This window comes from Elgaria multicarinata, chromosome 10 (genome assembly GCF_023053635.1).
Source record: "Elgaria multicarinata webbii isolate HBS135686 ecotype San Diego chromosome 10, rElgMul1.1.pri, whole genome shotgun sequence".
NCBI lineage: Eukaryota > Metazoa > Chordata > Lepidosauria > Squamata > Anguidae > Elgaria > Elgaria multicarinata.
The window spans coordinates 22,024,224-22,050,103 of NC_086180.1; the positions used below are offsets into that span (position 1 = coordinate 22,024,224).

The 25,880-nt window shown below is 42.8% G+C and overlaps 1 protein-coding gene across 1 annotated transcript in view; it reads left to right on the forward strand.

Moving 5' to 3' along the window:
* Nucleotides 1–25,880, forward strand: part of GRID2 (glutamate ionotropic receptor delta type subunit 2) — a 1,050,481-nt gene that overhangs the window by 718,439 nt on the left and 306,162 nt on the right. Inside the window, exon 8 of the mRNA XM_063135400.1 lies at nt 106–225. Coding sequence (XP_062991470.1) covers nt 106–225 — 120 coding nt within the window. The remainder of the gene's footprint in view (nt 1–105; nt 226–25,880) is intronic.

Sequence of the window (25,880 nt, forward strand, 5' to 3'; positions counted from 1 at the left end):
GGATTTTTTTTGGTTTTCAGCTTTGTATATTTTGCATAAGTTAATGCATAAAGTTAATGCATAGCTACGTCTGAATTTTATGTCCATTGATTTTCATTTACTCAGGGAGGAGTGAATGGCTTGACAGGAGAGCTGGAATTTGCAGACAATGGGAAGAATCCTAATGTTCTCTTTGAAATCCTGGGGACCAACTATGGGGAAGAACTCAGTAGAGGCATCCGCAAGGTGAGACGATCTCCTTTAAGAATCTGCCCCCCTCCTTTTTTCCCCTCCTATTTTTGGAAATGTTTTATGCTTCTTCAAGAGGAATACTTTTGGAACAACAACAAAATATGAAACAGATGAAACCATTTGATTGTTTTAAAAAAAGAGGTATAAGAGTCCCTGTGTTTGTCTTTGAAAGTGAATTTTGGAGGGATTTGACTAGAGCATCTGATCTGATGACAGGCACCTCAAGCAAAATGTGGGGGTGTATTTGAATGTTCCAGCATAGGCAAATGATCAAAGGAATTTCAAGCAAAGAAAAGGGGGAAATGATGTGTTTATCAAAATGTCTCCAGGAGTTTCCAAATGTCTCCATGTGGCATGTGAATCTTAGCCTCTCCCAAGAGTGAAGTGAAGGTTGCCTTTCTATAGCAGCATTTTTCAACGCCATATATTTTGTACTGAAATATCTGCAGAGATATCAGTGGTGTGTTGCCTGAGATGAAATGCTCTTACTTTAAGATGTTGATGATCAAACAGAAAATTCTCTGCAAAAATTATGTATTCCAGTATATTACCCTGTCATTTTCTTATAAATAAATGATTGCATTTCTAGAAATAACCATAATAGAAAAGATCTGTTTGTGGTGGTGGTGGTAGTGGTGGTTTTTTTAAGGTATGCAGAAGGGATGTTCAATGGTTCACAAAAGGCTGAAATTTATTCTTTCCTCCCCACCGGAATTGTTTCAGTCCTAACAAAAAAGAGAAACGATTGATCCTAGCTCTTGATTTTTCAGGATTTTCTGTTATACTGCAAAGGACAAACAAAATGTACCTTAAGGTTAGTTAAGATGGTATGGAAGATTATAGAGAGAAATCTCCTGTTGAGATGATATTAGTGTTTTGCTCTTTAGTAGCTGTTTTATCTGAGTGGTCTTGGGGAGTACAGAAGGTCTAGACACACATTACCACCTAGGTCAAAGAAAGACTGATTACATAGTTTTTGAAGCTGTCCTCATCCAGCAAGGCAAAGCTAGTAATAGCCCCACCTGAAAATTATTATTATAAGCAGTGGGAACTCTTGGCAAGATGCATAGGGCAACATTATCACCTCTCATTCCATGTTTTATTTTTGGAGAACATAGAAATAGGAATATGGCTTCAGGTGATGTGAAGTCAATGGAAATCTGTGGTACATCATTAATCTGCTTTCATGCTATGGCAATAGAAGTGCAAAAAGAGAAAGAATTGGAGGTTCCCACTGCCTCGAAATACCACTTCATGTTGCTTCTATGTGAGTCCAACTGCTGACTTTTAAAATTAATTTTGATCAGGTTTTGTGGCATCTTTTGTGTTCAGCTTTTTCTGTGGGTAGTGCTCTGGCATGAAGGTCGTCAAACTGTGTCGGCTCGGACCAAAGGCAGAAAAGTCAGGTTGCTATATTTGTGTGTTGCATTTTAAATGTCAACCATTTTAAATAAGAAAGCTGTTTTGCATGATCTCCAGAAGTGGTGAGAAAATTATGTTTCCTTTCCCCACACACAAAAGAGAAAGATGTACATTGTTCTGATAGGACAGGACACGTATCTCAGTGTGGGAGATCATAGAATAGCAGAGTTGGAAGGGGCCTACAAGGCCATCGAGTCCAACCCCCTGCTCAGCGCAGGAATCCACCCTAAAGCATCCCTGACAGATGGTTGTCCAGCTGCCTCTTGAATGCCTCTAGTGTGGGAGAGCCCACAACCTCCCTAGGTAACTGATTCCATTGTCATACTGCTCTAACAGTCAGAAAGTTTTTCCTTATGTCCAGCTGGAATCTGGCTTCCTTTAACTTGAGCCCGTTATTCCATGTCCTGCAATCTGGGAGGATCGAGAAGAGATCCTGGCCCTCCTCTGTGTGACAACCTTTTAAGTATTTGAAGAGTGCTATCATGTCTCCCCTCCATCTTCTCTTCTCCAGGCTAAACATGCCCAGTTCTTTCAGTCTCTCTTCATAGGGCTTTGTTTCCAGACCCCTGATCATCCTGGTTGCCCTCCTCTGAACACGCTCCAGCTTGTCTGCGTCCTTCTTGAATTTTGAAGCCCAGAACTGGACGCAATACTCTAGATGAGACCTAACCAGGGCCAAATAGAGAGGAACCAGTACCTCACGTGATTTGGAAGCTATACTATTAATGCAGCCCAAAATAGCATTTGCCTTTCTTGCAGCCATATCACACTGTTGGCTCATATTCAGCTTGCAATCTACAACAATTCCAAGATCCTTCTTGTTTGTAGTATTGCTGAGCCAAGTATCCCCCATCTTGTAACTGTGCATTTGGTTTCTATTTCCTAAATGTAGAACTTGGCATTTATCCCTATTAAATTTCATCCTGTTGTTTTCAGCCCAGCACTCCAGCCTATCAAGATCACTTTGAAGTTTGTTTCTGTCTTCCAGGGTATTAGCTATCCCACCCAATTTGGTGTCATCTGCAAATTTGATCAGCGTTCCCTGCACCTCCTCATCCAAATCATTAATAAAAATGTTGAAGAGCACTGGGCCCAGGACTGAGCCCTGCGGCACCCCACTCGTTGCCTCTCCCCAGTTTGAGAAGGTTCCATTGATAAGTACTCTTATCAATGGAATATTTGTGGCTTTGGGGTGTGTGATGTGGCTTTGGGGTGTGTGATGTGGGGTGTTTACAGATGGAGGGTGCTAGCGCAAGCAGTTAGTGGGCACTATGGGGCTATTCCTTTTGTCTTCCTCTTAACAGACTTTCTGCAGTAAGAAAAAAGACAGAACAAGCAGTGGGGAAAAATGGGAGGATTGTGAGTCAAAGAAAATGATGACTGGACTCCCCTACCCCATAAAGTTCTGTGAATAAGACAGGATGATGTTACGGTTAAAGCCTTCTCTGAAGCAGCCCAGGTATCAGGCAGAGAGGAAATTCAAGTCATGTTTGCTGGGAGCATCTCCAAAGCAACCCTGTGTTTTGCAAACCATTGTTTATGTGTGGTTTGTTGAGGGCTGCTAGCATTTTCCATTTCAAATCTGTGCCAATGGTGGTGGTGGGGGGAGTCTATTGGTTTGGCATGTTTTGGTTATGACTTTACATTCTCTCATATGATAAAGAGGGTCTTCCTAGAAATTGACATGAAACTGATAAATCCTACATTGAGACCATTTTGAAGCAGAGTTTATTGTTCCTTATTTTGCACTTATGCGAAGTAATATAATAGGTGAGCTGAGTTTCATCACAATAAGAACTTCCCATGGTTTCTGCAACATTAACAAACAGTAAAGATGGTATGAGTTTTCTCATTTTTAGCTATCAGTATTGTTGCTGTTGTTACTGCATCAATTATCATTGGGAAACATGAATTCTTTAGCATCGTTAGAGTATAGTAACAGTACAACATAATCTGGTGAGACTTCCAAGGAATCAACTATCATATCCTAGCAATTTTGAATCAATTTACAATTTCATTGAAAATGCAATCACATCATTGCTGTAACACTTTCAACATCTGCCTCTACCAATTCATCGATTCTTATATGGAATAGAAAGCGTCAGATAACTGTAAAAGAATTTTTTGATGCAACCAACTTATTTTCTTTAGAGGAAAAAACGAAGGGCTCCTCTTATAATTAGCAAGTTAGGACTTTCTGAAATGCTTATTACAATATCCTTGTTCCATATAACCACCTGAATTATTTTCCTTCTCATAAAGCCAGTAGAACCAACACAGTTGACTTACTTCTGAGTAAACATATATGGGACTATACTGTAAATGAATGATTGCTAAATCAATTAGTCAAGGAGAACATCGGAAATATTGATCTAAACGGTGGTTACATTTAATTTAACTTTATTAATATCTTTTATCCATTCCAAATTCATTCATTCTCTCTCTCTCTCTCTCTCTCTCCCTCTCTCTCTCTATCCTGCATACAGAGCCTATAGAGAGCAAAATGGACTTAAAATGTGATTGAATTGATCTGTTGTTTTTAAAGTGATGTGTTTGTGCATTGTGTATGCTGTTTTAGAATTATGCTCTTTTAGTATTTCTCTCAAAAAGAAATGTTAGTAGTATGTTGGAGAACTTACAATGAGGAATCTAGTATGAAAGAAGCTCTGTGATTTTTCAGTTGAACTACCCAATCCCAAAACATACACAAAACAGAAGATACTAAGACATAAATGGAGGATGGAGAGGTAAAAATCCCCTCTGTCGCTACTCCTGCCCTGCCAGCAGCAGCCTGGCAGGGCATAGGATACTCAGAAGCCTCTGAGACTGGAGGCTTCCATGTAGAAGGCGGCAACCCAATAGGGTTGAACCCTTATTATTGATTTATTTAACATGTTTATATGTTTGTAAACTGCCCAGAGAGCTTCGGCTATGGAGTGGTATATATAAATTTAATATGTAAATAAATAAATAAATAATAAATTAAAAAATATCATTATTAGGCAGCATAATTTACATGTGCCTAAAGAATGAAAATAAGAGCTTACTAAAAGTGTTATGATGAAGAGTATAAAGTAGTATTTAAAATATGGCTGGTCAAATTTGTACTTTCTCATTTAGGTTGACCATGTGGAAAGGACAGGCTTCTGTATCTTTAACAGTTGCACGGAAAAGGGAATTTCAGCTGATGTCATTTGTATGCAATGTAGCACCTGGTGAAATTCCCTCTTCATCACAACAGTGAAAGCTGCAAAAGCCCTGCCTAGCATGGCCAGATACAAAAGGGGCAGGGCTCCTGCAATTTTAACTGTTGTGATGAAGAAGAAATTCACCGGGTGCTGCATGAATACAAGCAACACCTGCTGAAATTCCCTTTTCAATACTACTGTTAAAGGTACAGGAGCCCTGTCCTCCTTTTCACTTGTTCACCTATGAATTGAAAGGGAGAAAAGAAAAGCAGCTACTTACAGGATACAACCCATTAAATCTTGTAGAAGGCCCAGAAGAAAAAAATACGGTTAGATATCAATAACTTGATTTTTCCTTCCTTGATTATTTAGTGTTTGACTGAATTTGAGAAGTGACAAATTGTAAAGTACTCTGTGTTGACTTGGGTGATATTAATGCTCTGTCTCATTCATATATATATAATTTACCACTTGAATCTAAAGTCAATGAGTGATGAGCAAGCATCTATGAATTGACTCTTTGACCCCTGAAAAATGTGTTAAGTGTTTTAAAACATAAACCCAGCTTGGATCTAGATTTTAAAATTACAGATTGAGGTAGGGCTGTCAGAGCAACAATCTTGTTTAGTCAATGTTTTGAGATTCTTAATCAAAGTGTATTGATTTTCATTTTTTAGAAGTGGTATATACTCTGTTGCTTAATGTCTGAATTATAGTAGCATGGATATGAGGGAAGTCTTTGATATACTAATAAAACATATTAGTACACTAGTTCATGCAGTTGTACACTAAACACAGACAGACATGTATGTATATATTTAGTATATGTGTTTTTATATATTAGAAACTATTGGTAGATGATTCCGTGCAAGTGTGATGTAGTGGCTAGAGTGTCGGAGTGAGAGTCAGGAGATCTGGGTTCTAGTCCCCACTTGGCTGTGGAAGCTACTGGGTGACTTTGAGCCAGTCACAGACTCTCGGCCCAGCCTACCTCATAGGGTGGTTGTTGTGAGGATAACATAGAGAGGAGAGGGATTATATATGACACCTTGGGTTCCTTGGAGGAAAAGAGGTGAGCTATAAATGTAATAAATAAATACTGCTGAGCAATTCTCGATTGCTTTTATTTAGATATCAATTGTTTCTATTATACATTTGTCTTCATCTGTCCAACAAACCAGTTGAGTAGATCGCTATTATTTATATATAGGGAGACAATGACTTTCCCAAGAAAGAGTCCTAGATTCAGATGAGACCCACATTGCTTAAAGTATACCATAGACTACAGTGACATTCATTCCATATAGGGGTTGGTGAGAATTTTGTTTGATTCAGTTTTTATAAGAATTGAACAGAATTTGTAAATTCCTTCAATAGGTTATTTCATGCTTGGTGTCAATTGTACTTTCATATTGTATAGTTTGTTGATGAAATAATTAAAGAAAAAGAAAAAAGGCATGGAAAGAATTTGAGATTTTTAAAATCCGATTGTAGGACAAAGCAATACTGATGTATTTGTCCACTCAAGCAGAAGACGGGTTTCAGAGACAGTAACTCCAGTATCAGAGGAAGTGATCCTATATATGGCAGTTGCTAGGGAACATGGGTGGGAAGTTGCTGTTGCACCGTGTCCTGCTTATAGGTCCCTGGTCAACAGCTGGTTGGTTACTGTGTGAACAGAGTGCTGGACTGGATGGACCCTTGGTCTGATCTAGCATGACACTTCTTATGTTCTTATGAGTTAGCTCTTAAAAGTCTAGGTTTCAATCCCACAGTTGAATAAACCATGTTTGGTACTGAATAAGGGTTGGTGCCTCTTTTTCCCCGATAGGCTTCTGATTTTTAACAGTTACTTGTGTGGCTGATACATCAAGGTCCTCTCCATACTAGGAATAGCAGTACCTGATGAATTTGGCCATTACAGATAAGTGAGAATTTAATTTGGCTTGTTGTTTGATAACAATTTGTGAAAAATTCCAAATTCTTTCATAAACCGGATGGGAAGAACTTGAAATTTTAAAGTTCGAATCTGGGAGAAACTAGTGAAACTGACAGATTGGTCCATCTTCTTATATCAGGCTTCATTTCAATACCCTATTGCGGATCTTGTGTGGCTGATGCACATCATGGTACATTGTTTTCTGTAGCCCTCAGTACATGTCAGCATCATGCTCAACTCTCTTTGGCATTCCTTTTCCTAATGAATCAAGGGTCTGTGGTTTGCAGCAGGGTGATAGGCATTCACAGGAGTTTTCTCTTCCTCTCTCCCTGTAATAGACAGGGTCATTTATTCAGGCCTTAGCTAGACAAGGCTATATCCCTGCGCAAACCCCAGGATTGTCCAGATGACGCACAGGGGATCCCGGGATCAGGGAGGGATGATTCCTCCCTTGCCCTGGGATATAGCCCTCCTCTTTGGGCCCGCTTTTTTCGCAGTCTCAGGCTGAGCCCAAGACTACAGAGTGTGTGGCCTGTTTCTGTGGGTTTACCCAGCTCCGCGCGATTACTCGCATGGAGCCAGGAGCTGCGCTCATCGGGGGTAGAGTGGGGGGAGCAGGGAAATTAATTATTTTTTTTATAAAAAAACCCCATACCTTTGTGCACAAGCGTTCGTGTGCTCTGTCACCTTTAAAAAATAAAAAGAAATGGCGGGTGCGACGCCTCACTTCCTGAGGTCGTCATGCCTTACGTGTAAATGAGGGTGAGATCTCACGTTAATCCAAACGCAAGGTCTCCCCTTCTCTCCCCTGGCCTTTCAGATAGGTCTAGCTAAGGCCATGTGACAGCACATTGTGCACTGCCCCTCTCCCATTCCACATTGTTTGCTGCAGGGAGAATTAGGCATCCTTGCACAACCAGTATTGCAGAAGCAGGCAAACTTTTTTTGGGGGGGGGCACTTTTTGCCAGGGTCTGCACTCACTCATACACAGACATGTCCGCACATGTAAAGATACACAGACTTCCCCCCACTTGCTCACATCTCAACACACATAGATAGGGAAGTTTAAACCTCTCCATCTCTGCCCACTGAGATCTGGGGATGAGATCATGGGGTGTTGGGGTGGTGAAGACTGAACTCCACCCCAGGGAAGGTCACCAAGATAGCTATTTTCCCAGTGTTATTCCCAGCAGGGAACCAGCAATTCTGGCAGAACTGGGATCTCTGGGGGATGGAAAAGCCAAAGCCTCTATTAGCACCATGACCTCAGGGATGTCAACAATATCCCGATCGAGGTCACTGTTCTGATGTTGCTAGTAGCAGCCCCAGGAAAGGATTCTTTCTCCCAACCAGCTGATGGCTGATCAGTTGGGCTGAAAAGGAAAGTTGGTGGGGCTCTCCAGGGCTTTGTGGGCTGTGCAAAGACTGGTCAAGGGCTGCCCAGCTGTGATAGCTCCTTCCTAAGGATAAGCAGACTGGATAGCATTAACTTGGAGGGATAGTGCACAGCCATTCTTCTTTGTTTTTGTTTTTTTATTATCAAATAATAACTAACATTCTTGAGAGTTAATTCACACATCAATCGAGGTGTGTGTGTGTGTGGGGGGGGAAATATGGTGAAATTGTCATGTCCTGACTTTAGGATTTTGGTCTGGAAAACCCACCTTGATACTTCATCGACATATGCTGAGATTTCGACATTGTGCCAGAGAAAGGAACGATTGTGTTCCCATCCCATTCTTCTCAAGACACTCAGTGTGTCATGTGGGCACTGTGAAACCTGCCATCCTCTACTATCATTCTAACCAGGCTTCCTGCAGGTAGCAGATGGCTCCTACACAATAGGATGCCTATGGCAGGTACTTGGCATGCAATGGGCGAAGTGTTGCCAGTTCATGGAGCAATCCATGCCAAATGACTTTTGGGTGTTTCAGCATGATCTGCAGAGGGATTCTGACTTGGCTTTTCGATATGTAATGGTAAGCCTCTATGCAGTAATGAATACTTGAATGGGAAATGCCATAGCATTTTGACATCTGTTGGTTGGCATTTGACATTTGGTTGGTATGTACTATTTGACATTTACTTTTTTGGAATAGTGTGCTCACCTAACCCCCACTCCCCGGTTGTACTACTGAAATACAAACTATTATGCCTCTAAATAACAAGTCTAACAAGCCCACAAACAAAGAAATAACAACAAAGCAGGCGACCCTCAGGAGTAACCCCTTTTTACATTAGCAGCAGTGCAGAAAATAAAACAAGGGGAAAGGGAGCAAAACAAATGTACCAGGAGGGAAAAATACATTCCTGTTTATTTCAGCATTCTACTCTTGTAAAATGGATGCGGCTCTTATGTGTACTCTTCCATATTTCACCGTTCCGTTTTCCTTTTCCCTGAAGTTCATTATTATTTACTAGCAAAAACACACATTGCTGTGACTGATGGGGTATGAGTGCAAGAATGGCTTATAGATTATGAGACACCTAGGGAGCATGCTGTCCCCCCTCCCCCTGTAATCCCGCAGCCCTTTTGTCACAGCTCTAAAGGTTCAGCCAGTGGAGGCAGCGATCCAAGGAGCTATCCAAAGTGCTGAGCCCATTTGGGGGATAGGATTCAGCCCTTGGATAATTCCTGTATCGTTATGGCTAGTTCTGACTAATGATTCCAGAATGGAATCATGGTCCTACCAAAATTGGAGCTACTAACCTCCCCTGGGTTCTGTTTCTAATGGCAGGTGTTCATATTGCACAGATATTGAAGCAGGAGTTCATTTGACAAATGGTGGTGGTAGGAAGGTACGTGGTATAGGGAGAGGTGGTCTCTAACTAGGAATGGACAGACTCACATCTATTTGCACTACTTGCTGCTTGCTCCCGCTGGCTGCTTGCCTCCGTTTGCCACACCACACAAGCTGCCGTGAAGTCCACTGATGCCCAGCGTGTGGAGCAAAGCTGCCTGAGCTCTTGCCAAGCCACCATGGGAGAAAAAAATATGGCAGCTCATTCCCACCCACCCCAATAAATGCAACATTGCTAAAACACTGGCTGTAAAGGGGGTCATGAGCACAACATATTGTATTTTATATTATGGTTTTATACTGTTGCTTTATACTTTGAATGTTTTAATTATTGTGAACCGCCCAGAGAGCTCTGGCTATTGGGCGGTATAGAAATGTAATAAATAAATAAATAAATAAATAAATAAAACAAAACAAAACATTACAGGCATAAGTGAACCATTAACACCTATAATGTAGCATAAATGGCCCCTTTATGGCCACCATTTATGCAACATTACATTTACTAAAAAGAAGAAGAAGAAGAAGAAGAAGAAGAAGAAGAAGAAGAAGAAGAAGAAGAAGAAGAAGAAGGAAAAAAAAACTGCCATTTTTTTTCACAAAATGGTGGCTTGGTGGACCAGCAGGGACCACTCCACTTGCCCAACTTGCTGCGCACCTAGTCAGGCAAGGGCAGAGGTCTGTGGACTGGAGTCCAAAAGGTAAAGTTCTCCAGACTTGACCTCTTCCCAGACTCCTTCAGCATCGTTGTCTCTAAGGTATATGGGTTCATGGCTATATAGGGCATTATAGTCAAAAACAGTACCTTGAATTGGCCCCCAAAACAGAGGGTTACTACAGCAGCTGGCAAAGCAAAGAATCCTTGCTTTATGCATTAACTTTTTCTCTCTCTTTGTAGTGCCATTAGTACCTACCGCTAGCCAGGGCCAGCTCTCCCATGAGGCAAGGTGAGGTACATCAGCCAGGCAGCAGATCATGGGTGGAAGGTGAGCCTAGGTCCCTCACCCCTACCACAGGTGACTGTTCTCAGCGACTCCCAATCCAAGTTGAAGAAGGTCGGGGTACCTAGATTTTGGTCCTGATCAACATGTGTTGAACCAATGGCAGTCCCCACCCCAACAAAAAGAGAAGAGCTGTGAGCTGCTTAGTTAGGCCTATTGCAGTGGAGTGTGTCCTGTGGACCTCCATGCCCTGCCAGCAGTGCTGCTACTTTTGTTGCTGTCTCCTGCTGCTTGGTACAATTTCAGGTGGTACTGCCAAGCTTCATCTCATACACATCTGCCCAGGACCATAGGTTAGAGAAAGGAACAAGGCAATACTGCCCTGGCTTGGCCAAAAGAGGCAGTTCTAACCCGCCTGCCAGGTAAAAACTTCCATTAGGAATGCAATTGTGTAGAAATGTGCTTGATAAATGCTTCGAAGGCCAGATCTACACCGAGCAGGACATAACACTTTGAAAGTGGTTTGAAAATGCTATATGGGATGTGTCATTGGCCCCAACAGTGATCAATACTGTTATAAACCGTTATAAAGGAGTAGTGTAGATCCTGCCTAACTTACTGCTTCGGACACGCTAGTCAACTTGGGATTTCCGGATGTCTTAATGGACATACAGATGAAAATTTGGTTTAGGGTAGAGCCTTAAAATGGTTCAAGCATGCTTTTGTGGCTGTTTCAGGAAGCTCCCTTTGTACTTTGAAAACTGTAGTCTGAAGATTACCACTCTTCTTGCTTGACCTTGGCTGGCGATCGTTAAAAGGTTTGTTCCGTCATTCTTTGTGTAAAGACTTTTGGATCAGGGATTACGCTGCAAGTGAACTCAAAGTGGCTTTGAGATTATTATGCACCTTGCTGATTGAGGGCACTTCATTAAGTCCTGTTACAGTGCTTTAGTGCTGTAATTGATTGGTAGTCAATTCTGCTACTGTACAAATGCAAGGGGGGGGGGGAACCTCTTAGAACAAGCAGTAAATGCCCATGACGAAGTAGGAGGGTGGAAAACAGAGTGACATATCTAGCTGTTTTTAACAAAATCAAAGTGTTGGTGATTAAACAAGGGAGGCATCCTAATTATTTTTGGAGACGTACGGCACTCAGCAGGTGCAGCATTGGCAGTTCTTTCATCACAATAGCGTCATTGTTGAGCTTGGATACAATGGATTTTATTGCCTTTTCTTTTCCGTACACAGAAAGGTTTATATTTGTAACATCCATACTGAACTGTTGCCATTCTGCCTTCTGTAATTATGAGTTATGAGCCTGTTTCATATAACAAAAATCTTTCACATTGGAAAGAATATCAATCTTAATTCGTTCAGGTTTAGGCAAGTGGTTTGGAATAGCATAGCTTGAATATCTGAGTTTTAAAACAGCATGTTTGTTCATTGCAAAAAAAGAAGAAGAAGCAAAAAGCAATTTTGAAAACCAATAGGGAGTGTTTTAAATCATTAGTTGCAACTGTAAAGATTTCTCTTGTGTACGAATGCAGATGAATGGTCAAAAGCATAAGCAACAGCACAGAATGTGATAAGTAAATAATAAATGTGAGAGTTAAATCGTTGAATGTTCCATAGGACTTCTGCACAGCATGAAATAATACCTGTATGCCTCAGTGATTTTTCAGCACCTTTGACCCATCAGTAGTGAAGCAGATATAATGCATTTTGAAAAGGCCTGCAGAATATTTAAAGTTCAGCCCTGTGACGTGTGATTTGTTGGTATGGAAAACTGGTGTCCATAAGGCCTGATAAATCCGTAATTCTCTCACTTGTTCTGTCAGATTTAATAGCCAAAATCGGTTTGCTGAATCAAAGAATGCATAGTCTTTGGCACACTATGGGCTGGATTGTACGATATTCCACCCTGATTTGGCCCAAAATATATGGAAGGAAGTGACATTGCACTTGCTTTGTTAATCCACCTGGCACACCAGCTGCACCTCTGATATTACCAAACACCCGAATGGGGCTGTAATGCTAAAATATAGTCTCTGTGCATTGTATTTTACCCATGTTAATTAAATGTTGCAGCCAATCATCGGCTGCAACTAAGTGTTAGAGCAGTATGACAATGGAACCAGTTACCTAGAGAGGTTGTGGGCTCTCCCACACTAGAGGCATTCAAGAGGCAGCTGGACAATCATCTGTCAAGTACTCTGTAGGGTGGATTCCTGCGTTGAGCAGGGGGTTGGACTTGATGGCCTTTAAGGCACCTTCCAACTCTATTATTCTATGATTCTATGATTCTAAGCAGGGATGGTAACCCAGCTTGGTGGGAAGGGGAGGTTTGCTCTCACACCCTTCTATGTAGATGGGCTGGACTGTGGTGAGATATCATACAATCTGGCACAATGGGTTTGGGTTTTGTATGGTACTAACTAAAATGATTGATGAGCAACTGCTCTGTAAACTGTTGTTGTTGTTGTTGTTGTTGCTCTAAAATGATTGATGGGATATTCCAAATCATATTTTTTTTAAAAAATACAGAGGACCCTGAACTGGAAATGTTCTATTCTTGGAAGTATAACAGATTCCTGCTACAGTTGAGAGGAGAAAGATAGCTAGATTTAATATAATCAAGAGTCTGTAGCCCTATTCAGGCCTTGAGGAACTGTATAGGTTAAACATGTGAGGGGGATGAGCAGCATGAGAGGTCTTCTCCCTCCATCATTATTTCTGTCACTCTCTACATATGGAGGGTGAATATCTGAAAGGGAAAGCTTTCAGAAATTCAGTAGAGGTTCTCCACATGATTTTCAACACTGGTTTCCAGCATTCCAAATCATGTGGAGAGCCATGGATACTGGAGGCTTTCCCCTTCAGAAAGTCACTTTCCATGTGCAGAGGGCAATGGGAAAACAAAAGGAAGGGATACGGTTAGCATGCTTCCCCTTCTTCATGTGTTTAACCTACACAGTTCCAAATGCCTGAATAGGGCTTGGGAATTGGGTGGGGGGGATGTACATTGAATCCTTTATGATGATGCTGATAACTCAGCTGAGTTTTCGTAGGATCTCTTCTTCAGATGAGTATTTTTCCTAGTGGAAAGTAAGTCACTCCACTGTAGTTTTCAGAGCATGTGAGATAATTTGTTAAGAAACTTTGGAATGAAGTCAAGGGAAGGGTAAGGAGCCAGCATTTCATTTCCATTGCAGTTCTTTGAAACTGACAGAAGTCAATTGATTTTAAACTGACAGGAAAACTGTGTCTGGAGGACAGAATGATTGTAGGAGATTTGAGGATGTTCTGCATGAACTACATGAACTTCACAGTAATATGTTTCCCTTAGTGCTTTGACATATGTAGACCTCCTATGTCATCAACTATGCTCTGAAGTGCAACAAATAGACTTAAACTTGTCACCAGATATGTCTTACAAAACAGTGTTTAAAATTTGTCTCAAAGATCTATAGCAGATGCAGACAGCATGCGGCACACTACACCTGTTGGCATCCTCAGCAGACAGACATTTTGATTTCTTGCCAGTATTGTACCGTAGCATTGCTCTGTGGCATTGTGGAAAATTAAAATGGCTGCCCTCTATTGCTGTCACCGGTTAAGTCAAAGGTCTCACGGATATCAGAGGGAGCCAAACACAGGACACCTTCCTGAGAATTCCCTCAGATCTGCATCTAGGGATGTTGTGAGACCCTGGCTGAGTCCAAGAGTTCAATGGACTCCCCCAAATCCACCCCACTCAGCAACTGTCTACCCCCACTCTCAAAATCATGCTCTTAGCCCTGCTGCATCAATAGGGCCTTTATGGCCACCATTAATGTAGCGGGAGGGAGGCTGCACAATTTCCAGAGCCTCCATGGTGTGTACCATGGAGGCTCCAGAATTTGCACACTCCCCCCATCACTGCATCAGTGGCAGCCATAAAGGCCCCATTTACGCAAGGGTAAAGGTATGAATGCTTTAATGCAGTGGGGGCGGATGGTTGCTGAGCGTTCATCAGGCTGAGCCTTGTAAGAAGCTTGCACAGCTGACACGTGGGGTCAGACAGCGGCAGCAATGGGACAAGTGTCCGATGGGGAGGATGGGGGTTAGTTCATCCACCCCTAACTGCAGCGGACCCTGTTCCATGGAGTAGGCCATCGTTACTGTGTTGATCTTGAAAAATAGGAGATGTAAGCCCTATTCAAGCAAAGGAGAAGTGGTGAAAGCCAAAGTGGGGTGTTCCATGGGCTTGTCAGCGGAGGCCTTGCATCTACAGGATCCCAAGCCTCTCATTGTCCTGACTCACCCTTTGGTCACACCTGCCAACTACACCAGCCTGGAGCTGGCATAGTTCTTTTCCCTTCCATTAGTATCAATGTGAAGAAAAAAAGCAGTAAAAAGAAAAAACTACCACAGAGGAGCATGGGAAAGGTAAACACCAACTCATCCCCTGCCCTGGCTGCAGTGACCATTCCTCCACCATGGAGTTTTCCCACCATCACCACCTTAGGATTGCTCTGCTAGCAGTAGAGGCTGGTGGCTCCTATTTCAGTGGGGTGGCGAATCCGCTCTGGGTTTCAGTCAGAACCAGTCAGAACTCTGAAGGAGCTATCCAAGGTGCTAAACCAATGTTGGGGATAGCTCCTTTAGAGTTCTGACTAAAACCCAGAGCAGATTCACTGCTGCACTGAAATAGGAGCCGCAATCCTCTGCTGTCTTTTAATCTTCTACGGGGGAAATAAATAAATAAATAAATAAATCCTGTGCTGTGTTGTTCCAGTGACAACAGCAGTTTGCATAGAGGATGCCTATCAAAATCTGGGCCTCCATTGCATCTAGCCATCCTAGCCGGGAGAGGCAGTGTGTGCGGTTACTGTGACTGTAACCCTAGACCAAGGCATTTATATATCATTTCCTTGATGCTCTGTGTGTGATTCTGAATTAATGTGCTGAGTACCGTAAAGTGTGGAAGGCAATTGAGTGAGCAATCCTTGTACCTGCTTGCTTGACTGCAGGTGACCTTGCCCCGGGCTTGCTTTGCCTGCCTCATTTATATCATCGCCTGGAGAGCAGACATGGTGAATATCTTCTTACCACTCTCCATGTCGCTTGGTGGTGCCTGATAGGTCTCCAGCAGACTGTGTTAAGCAGAGACTGGTGCACTGCATACAAATGCTTTGAGCATCCCTGGGAGCACAGAGGACTTCTGTTCAGTCTTGAGAGACGGGTGGGATTTCTCATGAAATGTGTTGCCTTGAAAATGTCTCTATGCTTCTTTTTATAATTCTGCCTGTCACTCATGGGAGTCATAACACTGCCAGGAAGTTTAAATATGGGACTGACATTCTGCCTTCCATTGCATAATGGCAAATATTTCACTTGGCTAATAATGGATGCAATGTACCTTTCACAGTATGTGAGTATATTGTGTACACACATACAGAGAGAGAGAGAGAGACTTTTTAAGATAGACTGTTATACAATTCACTTAAACCATTTGCCAACTTGGCTGGCACAAGAAGATTCCTCGTCACCACCTTGATGCCTCACAATAGTCAAACGTTAGTCCCAATATTCTGGGCAGGGATGGACAAAGACATTTTGCTGCCTGAAGAACATGATGGAAACCCCTCCCATTCCACATATGAAAGCTGACTTGACTGGTAGTTGTACATTGCTTCCTCCAACCGATCTGAAGGTGGTAGGTTAGCTTAAGGAGGTAGGCTGCTTGGAACACAGCTCTCTTCTCCAATACTTTGCTGCCACCTTCCAGGATCTGCTGCCCGAAGCAGCCACCTCATTCTGTCTAACAGTAGGGCTGACCCTCATTCTGGTCTGTTAGAGGGGCAATTGGTCAATATCCCTAAGTAGTGATGGGAATGTTTTTGGGAATTTGGCATATGAATTCCCCCAGTTTGCCACCCATTACAAGTCAGCCCCTTCACATCCAGGCCTAATGCACAGTGGGGCTCATTCTTTCCACTAGCTGACCAGTCACTCAGCTTTAGGATTCAGTTTGAGAGACAGAAGAAATGACAAATCCTGTGCTGCCCAGCAGGAAATGATCTTCATGAGCATGCTTCAGATAGTCAATGAAAGGACCAGTAGGGACACTTTTGTACCTGGTGAGTGCTCCCTGTTGCTGGTAACTGCCTGCTTCTCCATGGCTTAATGTTAAGATTTTTGTCCTTGACAAGGGGGCAGGAAGACTGATGAGGAAGGAGCTGCACCTACTCTATTTTTATTCAAGCTCTTCATGCCAAAATACCCATGTGAACTTTGTTTTCAGCACTTGCAAATATCTCACACCAAAGAATTCATTGAAATTCAATAGGATCTATTAGAAAAGGTGTTGTATAAATAATATTTAATATTATTATCATTGTTACATACTACCAGCATGGAAATGTGCAATCTTATGCTTGTTTAGACAGGGAAAAGTCCTAGAACTCCCTGATTTCCCCAGCCAGCATGCACCCTAAATAGCTCTTTCCCTTCATAATTTTGAAACTCCAGAAGAGACCTGGTGGATTGTACCAATAATCCTTCCAGTCCAGCATTCTGTTTCTAACAATGGCCAACCAGGTACCTCTCCATAAAACGCACAAACAAAGCATGAAGGCTATTTCCCATTGTTGAAACTTGGAGACTAGATTAAGCCGTGATGACAAATAGCTTTTGAAATACCTCTCCTCCATCAAGGCATCTAAGCCCCTGGCAATCACCACTTCTTGTGGCAGTGAATTCCACAAGTCAACTATTTTATTTGTTTGCATTTATAAACCACTTATATCTAAAGATTTCAAGCCATTGTACACAAATCATATTACATCAGGGATGGAGAAGATGTGGTCTTCCGAAGGTTGTTGGACTATGATTGCTATCATCCCTCAACATTGGCTAAGTTGGCAAAGGCTGATGGGAGGCCCCATGTTCTGGAAGAAGTAATTATTTGTTTTCTGTCCTGAGTCTACTGTCAGTCAGTTTAATTGAGTGGCCTTGAATATGAGTGAAATGGAAGAGGGGAAAAAACTTTGCTCTAGCCATTTCCAAATAGATAGAAAAAAGGCCCTACGGGGTTGTTGTTTTTCAGAGATGGGCAGGGGACTTTTCTGGGCTAACATTTTATTGAACATTGACAGAAGGTTAACAAAGTAATAATTACTACAATCAAGAAAAGAAGGAGAAAAAGAACATGAACATTTTTATTCACCCTAAGCTTATTTGTTGAAAATAGGTGTTTTTAAATTCCTCGCAGGTTATTTTGAATTTCTCTTACCTGTTTGCCAGTGTCTAGACTGTCAGTCAGTCCATTAGTCATTAGAAGCTGTTTGCTTTCCAATATTCTACTTACTGGGGCAAATCATTTCTCCAAAGAAATTTACATCAGGGAAAATGAAAACATCAATAAACTAAACACAAATTCTCTGATACTGTGTCAGGAAAAGGTTCTTATTCCTGCTTTATGTTTCCATTATGTTTCCTCTGTGTGTGTGTGTGTGTGTGTGTGTGTGTGTGTGTGTGTATTCATGGTTTTTCTAGTTACATTCAAAGGAATGAAAAATGTATACATATATAAAATATTAATGGTCTGATAGGAATACATATAAACAACAGAGATTTAATGCTGCTGTTCAGTGCTGTAAGATCAATGGTACTATAAAGTGTTGGTTTTTTTCATAGCTTTGCTTTTAGCTTACCTTAGAAATGTGATTTGAATAAATGCAAGTATTGAAATGTTTCTGATATTACATATGCATTTCATCACCCTGTCTGCATCCATATTCTCTAAGCAAAAACACGTTTGACGTACAGCCCTGCAAATGTCTAGAACAGGGATAGGCAGAAGGTAGATCTCCAGATTTTTGGACTTCAACTCCCAGAAGCCCCTGCCAGCATGGCCAAGGGTCAGGAATTTGGGGAACTGAAAACATACGGAGATCTACGTTCTGCACACCTTTTGCTTAGAGGACCATATACCATGTATCTGGCAAAGTCCCTTGACACCTTGGGATCTAATCAGATTAAAGTGATTCATCTGGAGTAGTGCATCTCAGACTGCCCCCCACCGCCATACACACAAAGTATAAAGCAGTAATTTCTCTGACTGTTCAGAATTCTGAAGGCTTCTACCCAACAGATGAGAAAAGCTAGAAGGGCCTGCCTTGAAGTTATCCTGACAGTTTAGGAAGATGCCTGCTTCTTTCCCAGCCAGGATGTCTTGGGAGGGACATGACATTTGTGGGCGGGATGGAGAGGAACAGATGCTGCACACATGGGTGGCATGTGTGCAGTGTGAGGCGGGCATGGGGCAGGGCCTATATTGATGATGATGATGATGATGATGGTAATGATGATGATGATATCTTGCCTTTTTGTCCAATGCTGGGCCTCAAGGCGGCATTACCAAATTTTAAACATATACATTTAAAACATATAAATAGAAATATACAAAGTTAAAAATATATTAAATATATTCCAATATTAAAACATTTAAACATTTTAAATGACAGCTTTTAAAAGTACTTGGCACAGACAGAGGTCCCAATTATTCACCAAAGGCCTGCTGGAACAAAAAAGTATTTGCCTGCCTCCTAAAGCACATCAAGGAGTGAGCAAGTCTAGCTTCCCTGGGAAGAGAGTTCCAGAGCACTGGAGCAACCACCAAGAAGGCCCTCTCCCACATTCCCACCAGGCATGCCTATGATGGTGATGGGACTGGGAGAAGGGCTTCCCCTGAAGATCTCAAAGCACAGGCAGGCTTGTAAAGGAGAATATGGTATTTCAGATCAAGACTCTGCCCCTTTTGCTTTCCGACTCCCACCCTCCATCCCTATAGGCTTTGGGAGGGCTGAGTAGGAATTTCACCTGCCGCTGATTGGCATTTGTGTACAGGTTTTTCTCCTACTTCATACAGGAATTGTATGCTTGTAGGGGGTGGGGAAATAGGTTGATTCAGCATTGGCAGGGTTATTTTAGGATACGTTTGGTGAGCTTGGCAATGAAGAACTCTTGGGGCCCCCACCCCACAAGTTTGCCAAGCGTTGCCCAGCCGGCTTTTCGAAAGTGCACTATTCCCCCAGTGCTTCCCTCCCCTCCCCCACCATGCCAATCAGAGCCTGAAATGGCTTCTTAACACAGGTGTTAGGATAGAAGGGCTATAATCTTCTCCTCCCCAACCTCACCGATGGGCACACGCAGGTCAGGGCAGAAGTGGGATCTGCCCGGACCTGCACTCCCTTTGTCTAGTAGCAGCCATCAGGTGGAATTCCACCAGCCACATCCATTGAGACCCAGGAGGGCTGGATGCAGGGGTGTCCAGCCCCATTGAGGGCCAGGCGGACTTTTCCCCCTTACTATGGTGAGCATTCACTGGCACCTTTACAGTGACGTAGTTTAATAAAGGGGTTGGGTTCAGCCCAACTCTTCGCTTTGGCAGTGGCTCTCCCATAAAGCAGGCCAGTTACATGTAGAAATGGGTTTAATAGATTCCTGCACTTTCACGTGCAGATCCAGGGAGGGGTGAGTTTCCTATGTTAAATAAAGAGGCCCTAGTTTTATCCCAAGCTCTGGTGTCCATGTCTTTATTTCCTCAGTACTTTCAATACCCGCAAATGTAGAGGTTTTCCCTGCTGTTGTCCCTTCCTACCTAAATTTGCCCAAGCAGTTGCACAGAAGCAGGGAAGATGAGCTGAATGAGACTAACTAAAAGAAAAAAAATAGGCCTGGTAATCCAATGGCATATCCTTTCATCCTAGTATGGTGACTTCAAGACTGCGCCTCCAGTTTTCCTAGGTAGTTGGGAGGAAAGCTTTGAATTCTGAGTGGTAAAAGCCCAGCTGCTTTTTACATTATGAGTACATTGTAATGTGTAACCAGACTCTCAGAGCCAAACTAAACATGATGCAATTTATGTACATGGCTTTTTGTTCTGTAAATAGCATGGGGTAGAGGAGAGTTTAACTCTTGTGTTTCCTACTATGACAAAGATTGCCTCTCTGAAATTATTTGCAATTCAAGGGAAGGTCTTGTTGCTGCCAAAGGAAGCTCCTCTTGAAATGCAAAGAGCAAATTTGGAGGTTGAATTTTTGTTGGCATCGGGACAAGAAGACAGACTGGGTTCAAACAACACGATAACCAATGGTGGTTTAAATAGTCAACAGTTGGTTATTTAACCCACTGTGCATTATCATGTTGTGGGGAAGGAGTTTTTTTTAACCACCAGTTGTTTATTTGGCTGAAATAACCAGTGCAAATAACCAACACTGTGCAGAGTTGGCTATTTGAACCACCATTGGTTGTTGTGTTGTGTGGAGGACACCATTGGTTATTTCCTCAGTCACCTTTGGTTATTTCATCACCCACAAAGCTGCAAGGCAAGAGAAGTCAAAGTGGTGGCTGCTGCTCTAGTCTAGCTGGCAGGATAGGTTTTCAGCATCAATGGCTGATGGGATACTAGTGGAAGGACTGAGGGGGAGAGAGGGTGGGGTGAGTGAGTCAACTCAGCGTGGACTAACAGTCAACTCAACACTGATCCCAATCCACATCACAGGTGATTATTATCATGTTGTGTGGGGAATACCCCCTAGATAAACAACTGTTGAGTTAATTGTTACCCCACCATTGGCTATCATGTTGTCTTAATGCAACCTTAAAGTTGTCTTCTCCAACCTCCACAGTTAAAAGGCTCCTCATGTTTCCCCATGGAAGCTATTTTCATTTTTTAAAAAAATAATAAAGCTTTTTGCATTCATCACTGCTTTGGCTCTCATTCATCTCTATAGTAGGGGTGTGCACGGACACCCCGCTCTGCCCCGCGGGCCGATCCGAAAATTTCAGATCGGCCCGCTCCGCTCCGCCCATACTCCGCTCCTCTTCACCACGGAGCTCCGGCTCCGAATCGGAGCTCCGCAGTGGAGGGGAGTGGTGCCAGGTAAGGCCGAGAGAGGAGGGCGGGGGGGTTACCGGGCCCTGCCGCTGTCACCGCATGGGCGACAGCGACAGCGGCAGGGCCTGGTAAACCCCACTTACCTTTCCGGCAGAGCTCCGGATCGAGGCGAAGGATCCGCCTTCACCTCGATCCTCTTCGCCACGCTCCGCCGGCCCCCCAATCCTCTTCGCCTCCGCCTTAAGGGGAGGCGAAGCACCCCGCTCTGCTTCTAATTCGCCGGTCCGATTAGAAGCGGAGCACATCCCTACTCTATAGAGATGCAAACAGTTGCCCTGAAAAGCACAAATTCCTTTCTAATTTCAGTAATAGTGGAAGCACCAGTACTAGTACCAGAAGTCCGGCTTGTAGTGATGGATGAGAAATTTGTTCAATGTGAACATACCAAATTCCCTTTTCCTGAACCTAAGCATCAACTGGAAGGCAGTTAGATTTCAAAGTCGATACTTTTACAAAGTTTGCAGTGCAGTTCAAAAATACAAAGATGTGCACAAAAAATATGTAAGTAGAAAATGTGTTTAAAAATGTGTATACCTTGAAAAAATGTGCACAAAAATGATATATTTAATGGGAAACCGCTTGCAAAAATGTGTACATTTGAAAAAAAAGGCATACAAAAATGCATGCATTTTGAAAAGGGTCATGAAAACACAGACTAATATCATCATCATCATCATCATCATCATCATCATCATCATCTGCAATCCAATGGTGAAATGAGATGGATCAAACTTAAAATTGGGTAGCTGAGTGTCATTGGGTCTGCCCATCTCAGAATGGATGCAGTGCAAATGAGTGAGTTCTCCATTTATAACACTCTGTTGGTGGTGGCATGGTGGGTCGGGGAGCAGAATCAAACCCTTCTCTTCTTGCTCTGTCCTAAACTCTCAGGAGTATGAATTAAAACTCATTTCATACATCATCCTTTTGAAACATATCTTGTTCCAACACAGGCCAGCAGGGTAAAATACGCCTCTCTTGACCAACATCCTCACCAAGCAAAAAAGAGATAAAAGTTTTATCTCTCCCCATTTTTAAGACTTGTTCTGTACCAGCTACGTGAAAGCAATCAAATCCTTATCAGGTTTCATAGCTGGAAAGTTTTGCCTTCAGATGCAATTAGAAGCTTAATTCAGTTCACGAACATAGTCTCTTCCCTTCTTCTAGGGCAGCCAATTTCTTTGGAAGCCCTATGAGTGGGACAGACTTTGCAGTATCCGCTTCATACACTCCTGAAGTGTACTGTGAGCAGATATGATTCTTTTCACCTTCTCTTCATTTATTCTGTTTTTGTGCACGTCTTATGCTTGCAGTGCCTTATTCCCATATCCACACATGGGAGCACTTCAGCTCTGCCAGCAAGCTTCAGGAGTCAGATACCTGGCAGCCAGAGAATTGAAAAGCAGAACAGCCCAGGAATGCCATCCAGATTATAAAGACCCAGAGGCCAAGTGCTGGACAGCAGGGCAGCTGTCCAGCGGGTTGCTAACACCTAGAAACCAGAAGCTGGCCCACAGGGTTGTTGTAACAGCAGCTTCCGGAGAGCAACTGGAAGTTTTTATAGCCATCTGGCTGCCCTATCTCCTTATTACAGTAGCGGTGCCCTGATCCTGACCATTCTTAGGAAAATTCAGTCTTCCTCCTGAGTAGGACTTGGCAATGGAATGCCTTGAGCTGCCAGGCAAATGTTGTGCCTTCTGGTCCGGGCTTAGACCTAATGCCCTCTCTGCTCTTGAGGTCCTGAATGTGAAGGAGAGCAGGACAGATGAAGAGGGTGAGACCAGTTGGGAGTGTTTCAGGTTCCCCAATAGTTCCCCAACTTTCCTGCAAGTTCAACTGGGACATGGTATCGGGGTATTCCTACCCACTGACTACCCAATGACTACACAGTCCCAATAAGTCCTCCTCTAGTCATCTGGTTATTGGCCTCAGTGTAACCTGACACGTTGGCTCTGCTGAGAAAGGCTGATGAATCGGTGGCAATTGAGCTAGGGCCTGTTGCTAAAGCTTTGCTCCCTCACTTTCAGTGCCATCACCCAATGCAGCTGGTCACATAGACAGAACTTTACAGCATAGACAGAACTTTACAGAACTTTATATTATTATTATTATTATTATTATTATTATTATTGTTGTTGTTGTTGTTGTTTCTATACCACCCCATAGCCTAAGCTCTCTGGGCAGATTACAACAATTCATAAAATACAAAACTGAACATAATGTTCAGTTTGGCTCCCTCCCTCCCGCCCGTTCCTAGTTTGGGATTAGCCAGCTGCTCCTTTTGGAAGGAGGGTTAAGTAGGAATTTTTCCCACAATGTGGTTTTCGCCTACTTCATACTAGGAGCGTTAGGGCGATCTGGGTTATAAGTAGGTTAATTTGTGAGCAGGAAGGTGCGGGAATCTAAACCCAGGACAGGGACGGTGAGCCCACTGGCACCCTGGGCGGTGAGCTGCATAGCCAGAGGACCTGCTCCTCGGGGTTGTGCGGCTTGCGAGTCAGGCTATGGCGTGCAGTTGGAGACCATACTGACTGCATCTACCCACTGTCCCTTATGGCAGTGGGCGGGGGGTGCAGTGGGATGGTCTCTCCACACTCTCAGAGTGTCGTACAGGCAGGGAGCCGGTGAAACGGCTTCTTGCCTGGAGAGTGGCTCGCCCTTTGGCAGGCAGTAGGCCTGAGTAGATGTGAGATTCCCGCACTGTCACACTCAGATCCGGGGAGGGTTGGATTAACAGAATTATTCAATAAAGAGGCCCTAGTTATACCCAATGCTCTGGTGTCTGTGTCTTCTTTCATGCGTCCTCCCTCACCCACAAAATCATCTCATACTTTTAACATAGAAAAACAATTTAAATAAACAATGTTTTTTCTCATAGATCTCTTCTAAAACAGCCATATCATATACTATTGAATGCCTCAGAGTAGAGGGTGATCTTTACCTGGCACCAAAAATGTGATGGTGTCAGGCAGGCCTCAGACATCCCATCTACCCACATCTCTCACCCTTTCCACCCTCTGTTGGCCATCCCAGCTCAGCTTTCCTGCATTTGGGAGGCCTTCCTGATTTTGATGTTGCTGTGTGTTTGTCCTTTGGGCTCAAAGAGATCTTAGCAGTGCTACATGGCACACTGCTTAGGTATCACTGGACTAGAATGACCACTGTTTTCCGAACATTGGACTGGATCCATACTTTGCCTCCTATGAAGAGAAGGACTCCTTCTGTCCACAGAAGAAATCCCAATGGTGGAATGGAGGAGGAGCTGATTTTCTTCAATTTCTCCTCCCCTGCTGCCCCTTATGCCCCATGAAAATTGCTTCACAGGGTCAGGGGACCTTATGGAACAGTGTGGGAAATGGTGCTGGAGGCTGCAACTGGAGGGGGAAATAAGTGAGTATCACGTCTCCCCCTTTCTTCCGGAAGGAATGTTCTGAGCAGAACGCCACTTGCAGGTTGCCCTTGGAAGCAAACTCTGGATCCAACCCATTATGAAGGTTGCCATACTGTTTGTGAAAAAACAAATCCATTTGCTTGACCACCGTTGAATTTTTCACCACCTAAAAAATTTAATTAGATTTGCATATTATTTATAATTAAAAGACGTAAAAGTTCTCAGAGGCAGCATGCTTATCTTCTACTCTCCTGAAGACTGATAATTGCTGATGATTTTTCCAGATTTGCATGGCACTTATCTTTGCCCCAGCACAGGAGGGGAAAAAAGAGGTGTGAAGCAAGTTCAAGAAAATGAAGCTGATAAAAAACACAGAATGGAAGTAGTCTGATTTATGTTTTCAAACCAATGGGCATCAGCCTCTGCTTTATAACTAACAGGCTATTGACCTGAAGGGAGATGGCAGTTCTCTTGAGGCTGGAAATAACATAACTCCCATAAATCTTTCATGAACAATTTTGGGAGGCTATCAAATTGAGCCTGACTGAACTAAACATCACACTGATGTCTGTAAACTGAAAAGATGGATCCCAGTTACCTAAAAGTAGTGGTCGAAATAGACTATGGGATTCTAATTGTTTAAAACAGAAAATAAAAATGCAGTCATCCTAATTTGGGACATGAAAGCCCACCACACCCCTTCCTTGTACCCAAAGTGTTTATCCTACCCAGTCTCAGTTAAGTTGAAGGCAGGCTGGGGGATAGATCAATAATAATAATAATAATAATAATAATAATAATAATAATAATAATATAAAAATGTATTTGTTACCCACCTCTACCTATGGATCAAGGTGGGGTATAACACAAATAAAAATACCATAAAATACATACAACTAATTCAAACGTTTAAAACCAGTGCATCATTAAAAGCAGCACACCATTAAAAAAGGCATCTTAAAATTCAACTGGGTAGGCCTGCTGGAAGAGATCAGTCTTTATGTCTTTCTTAAATTCTGGA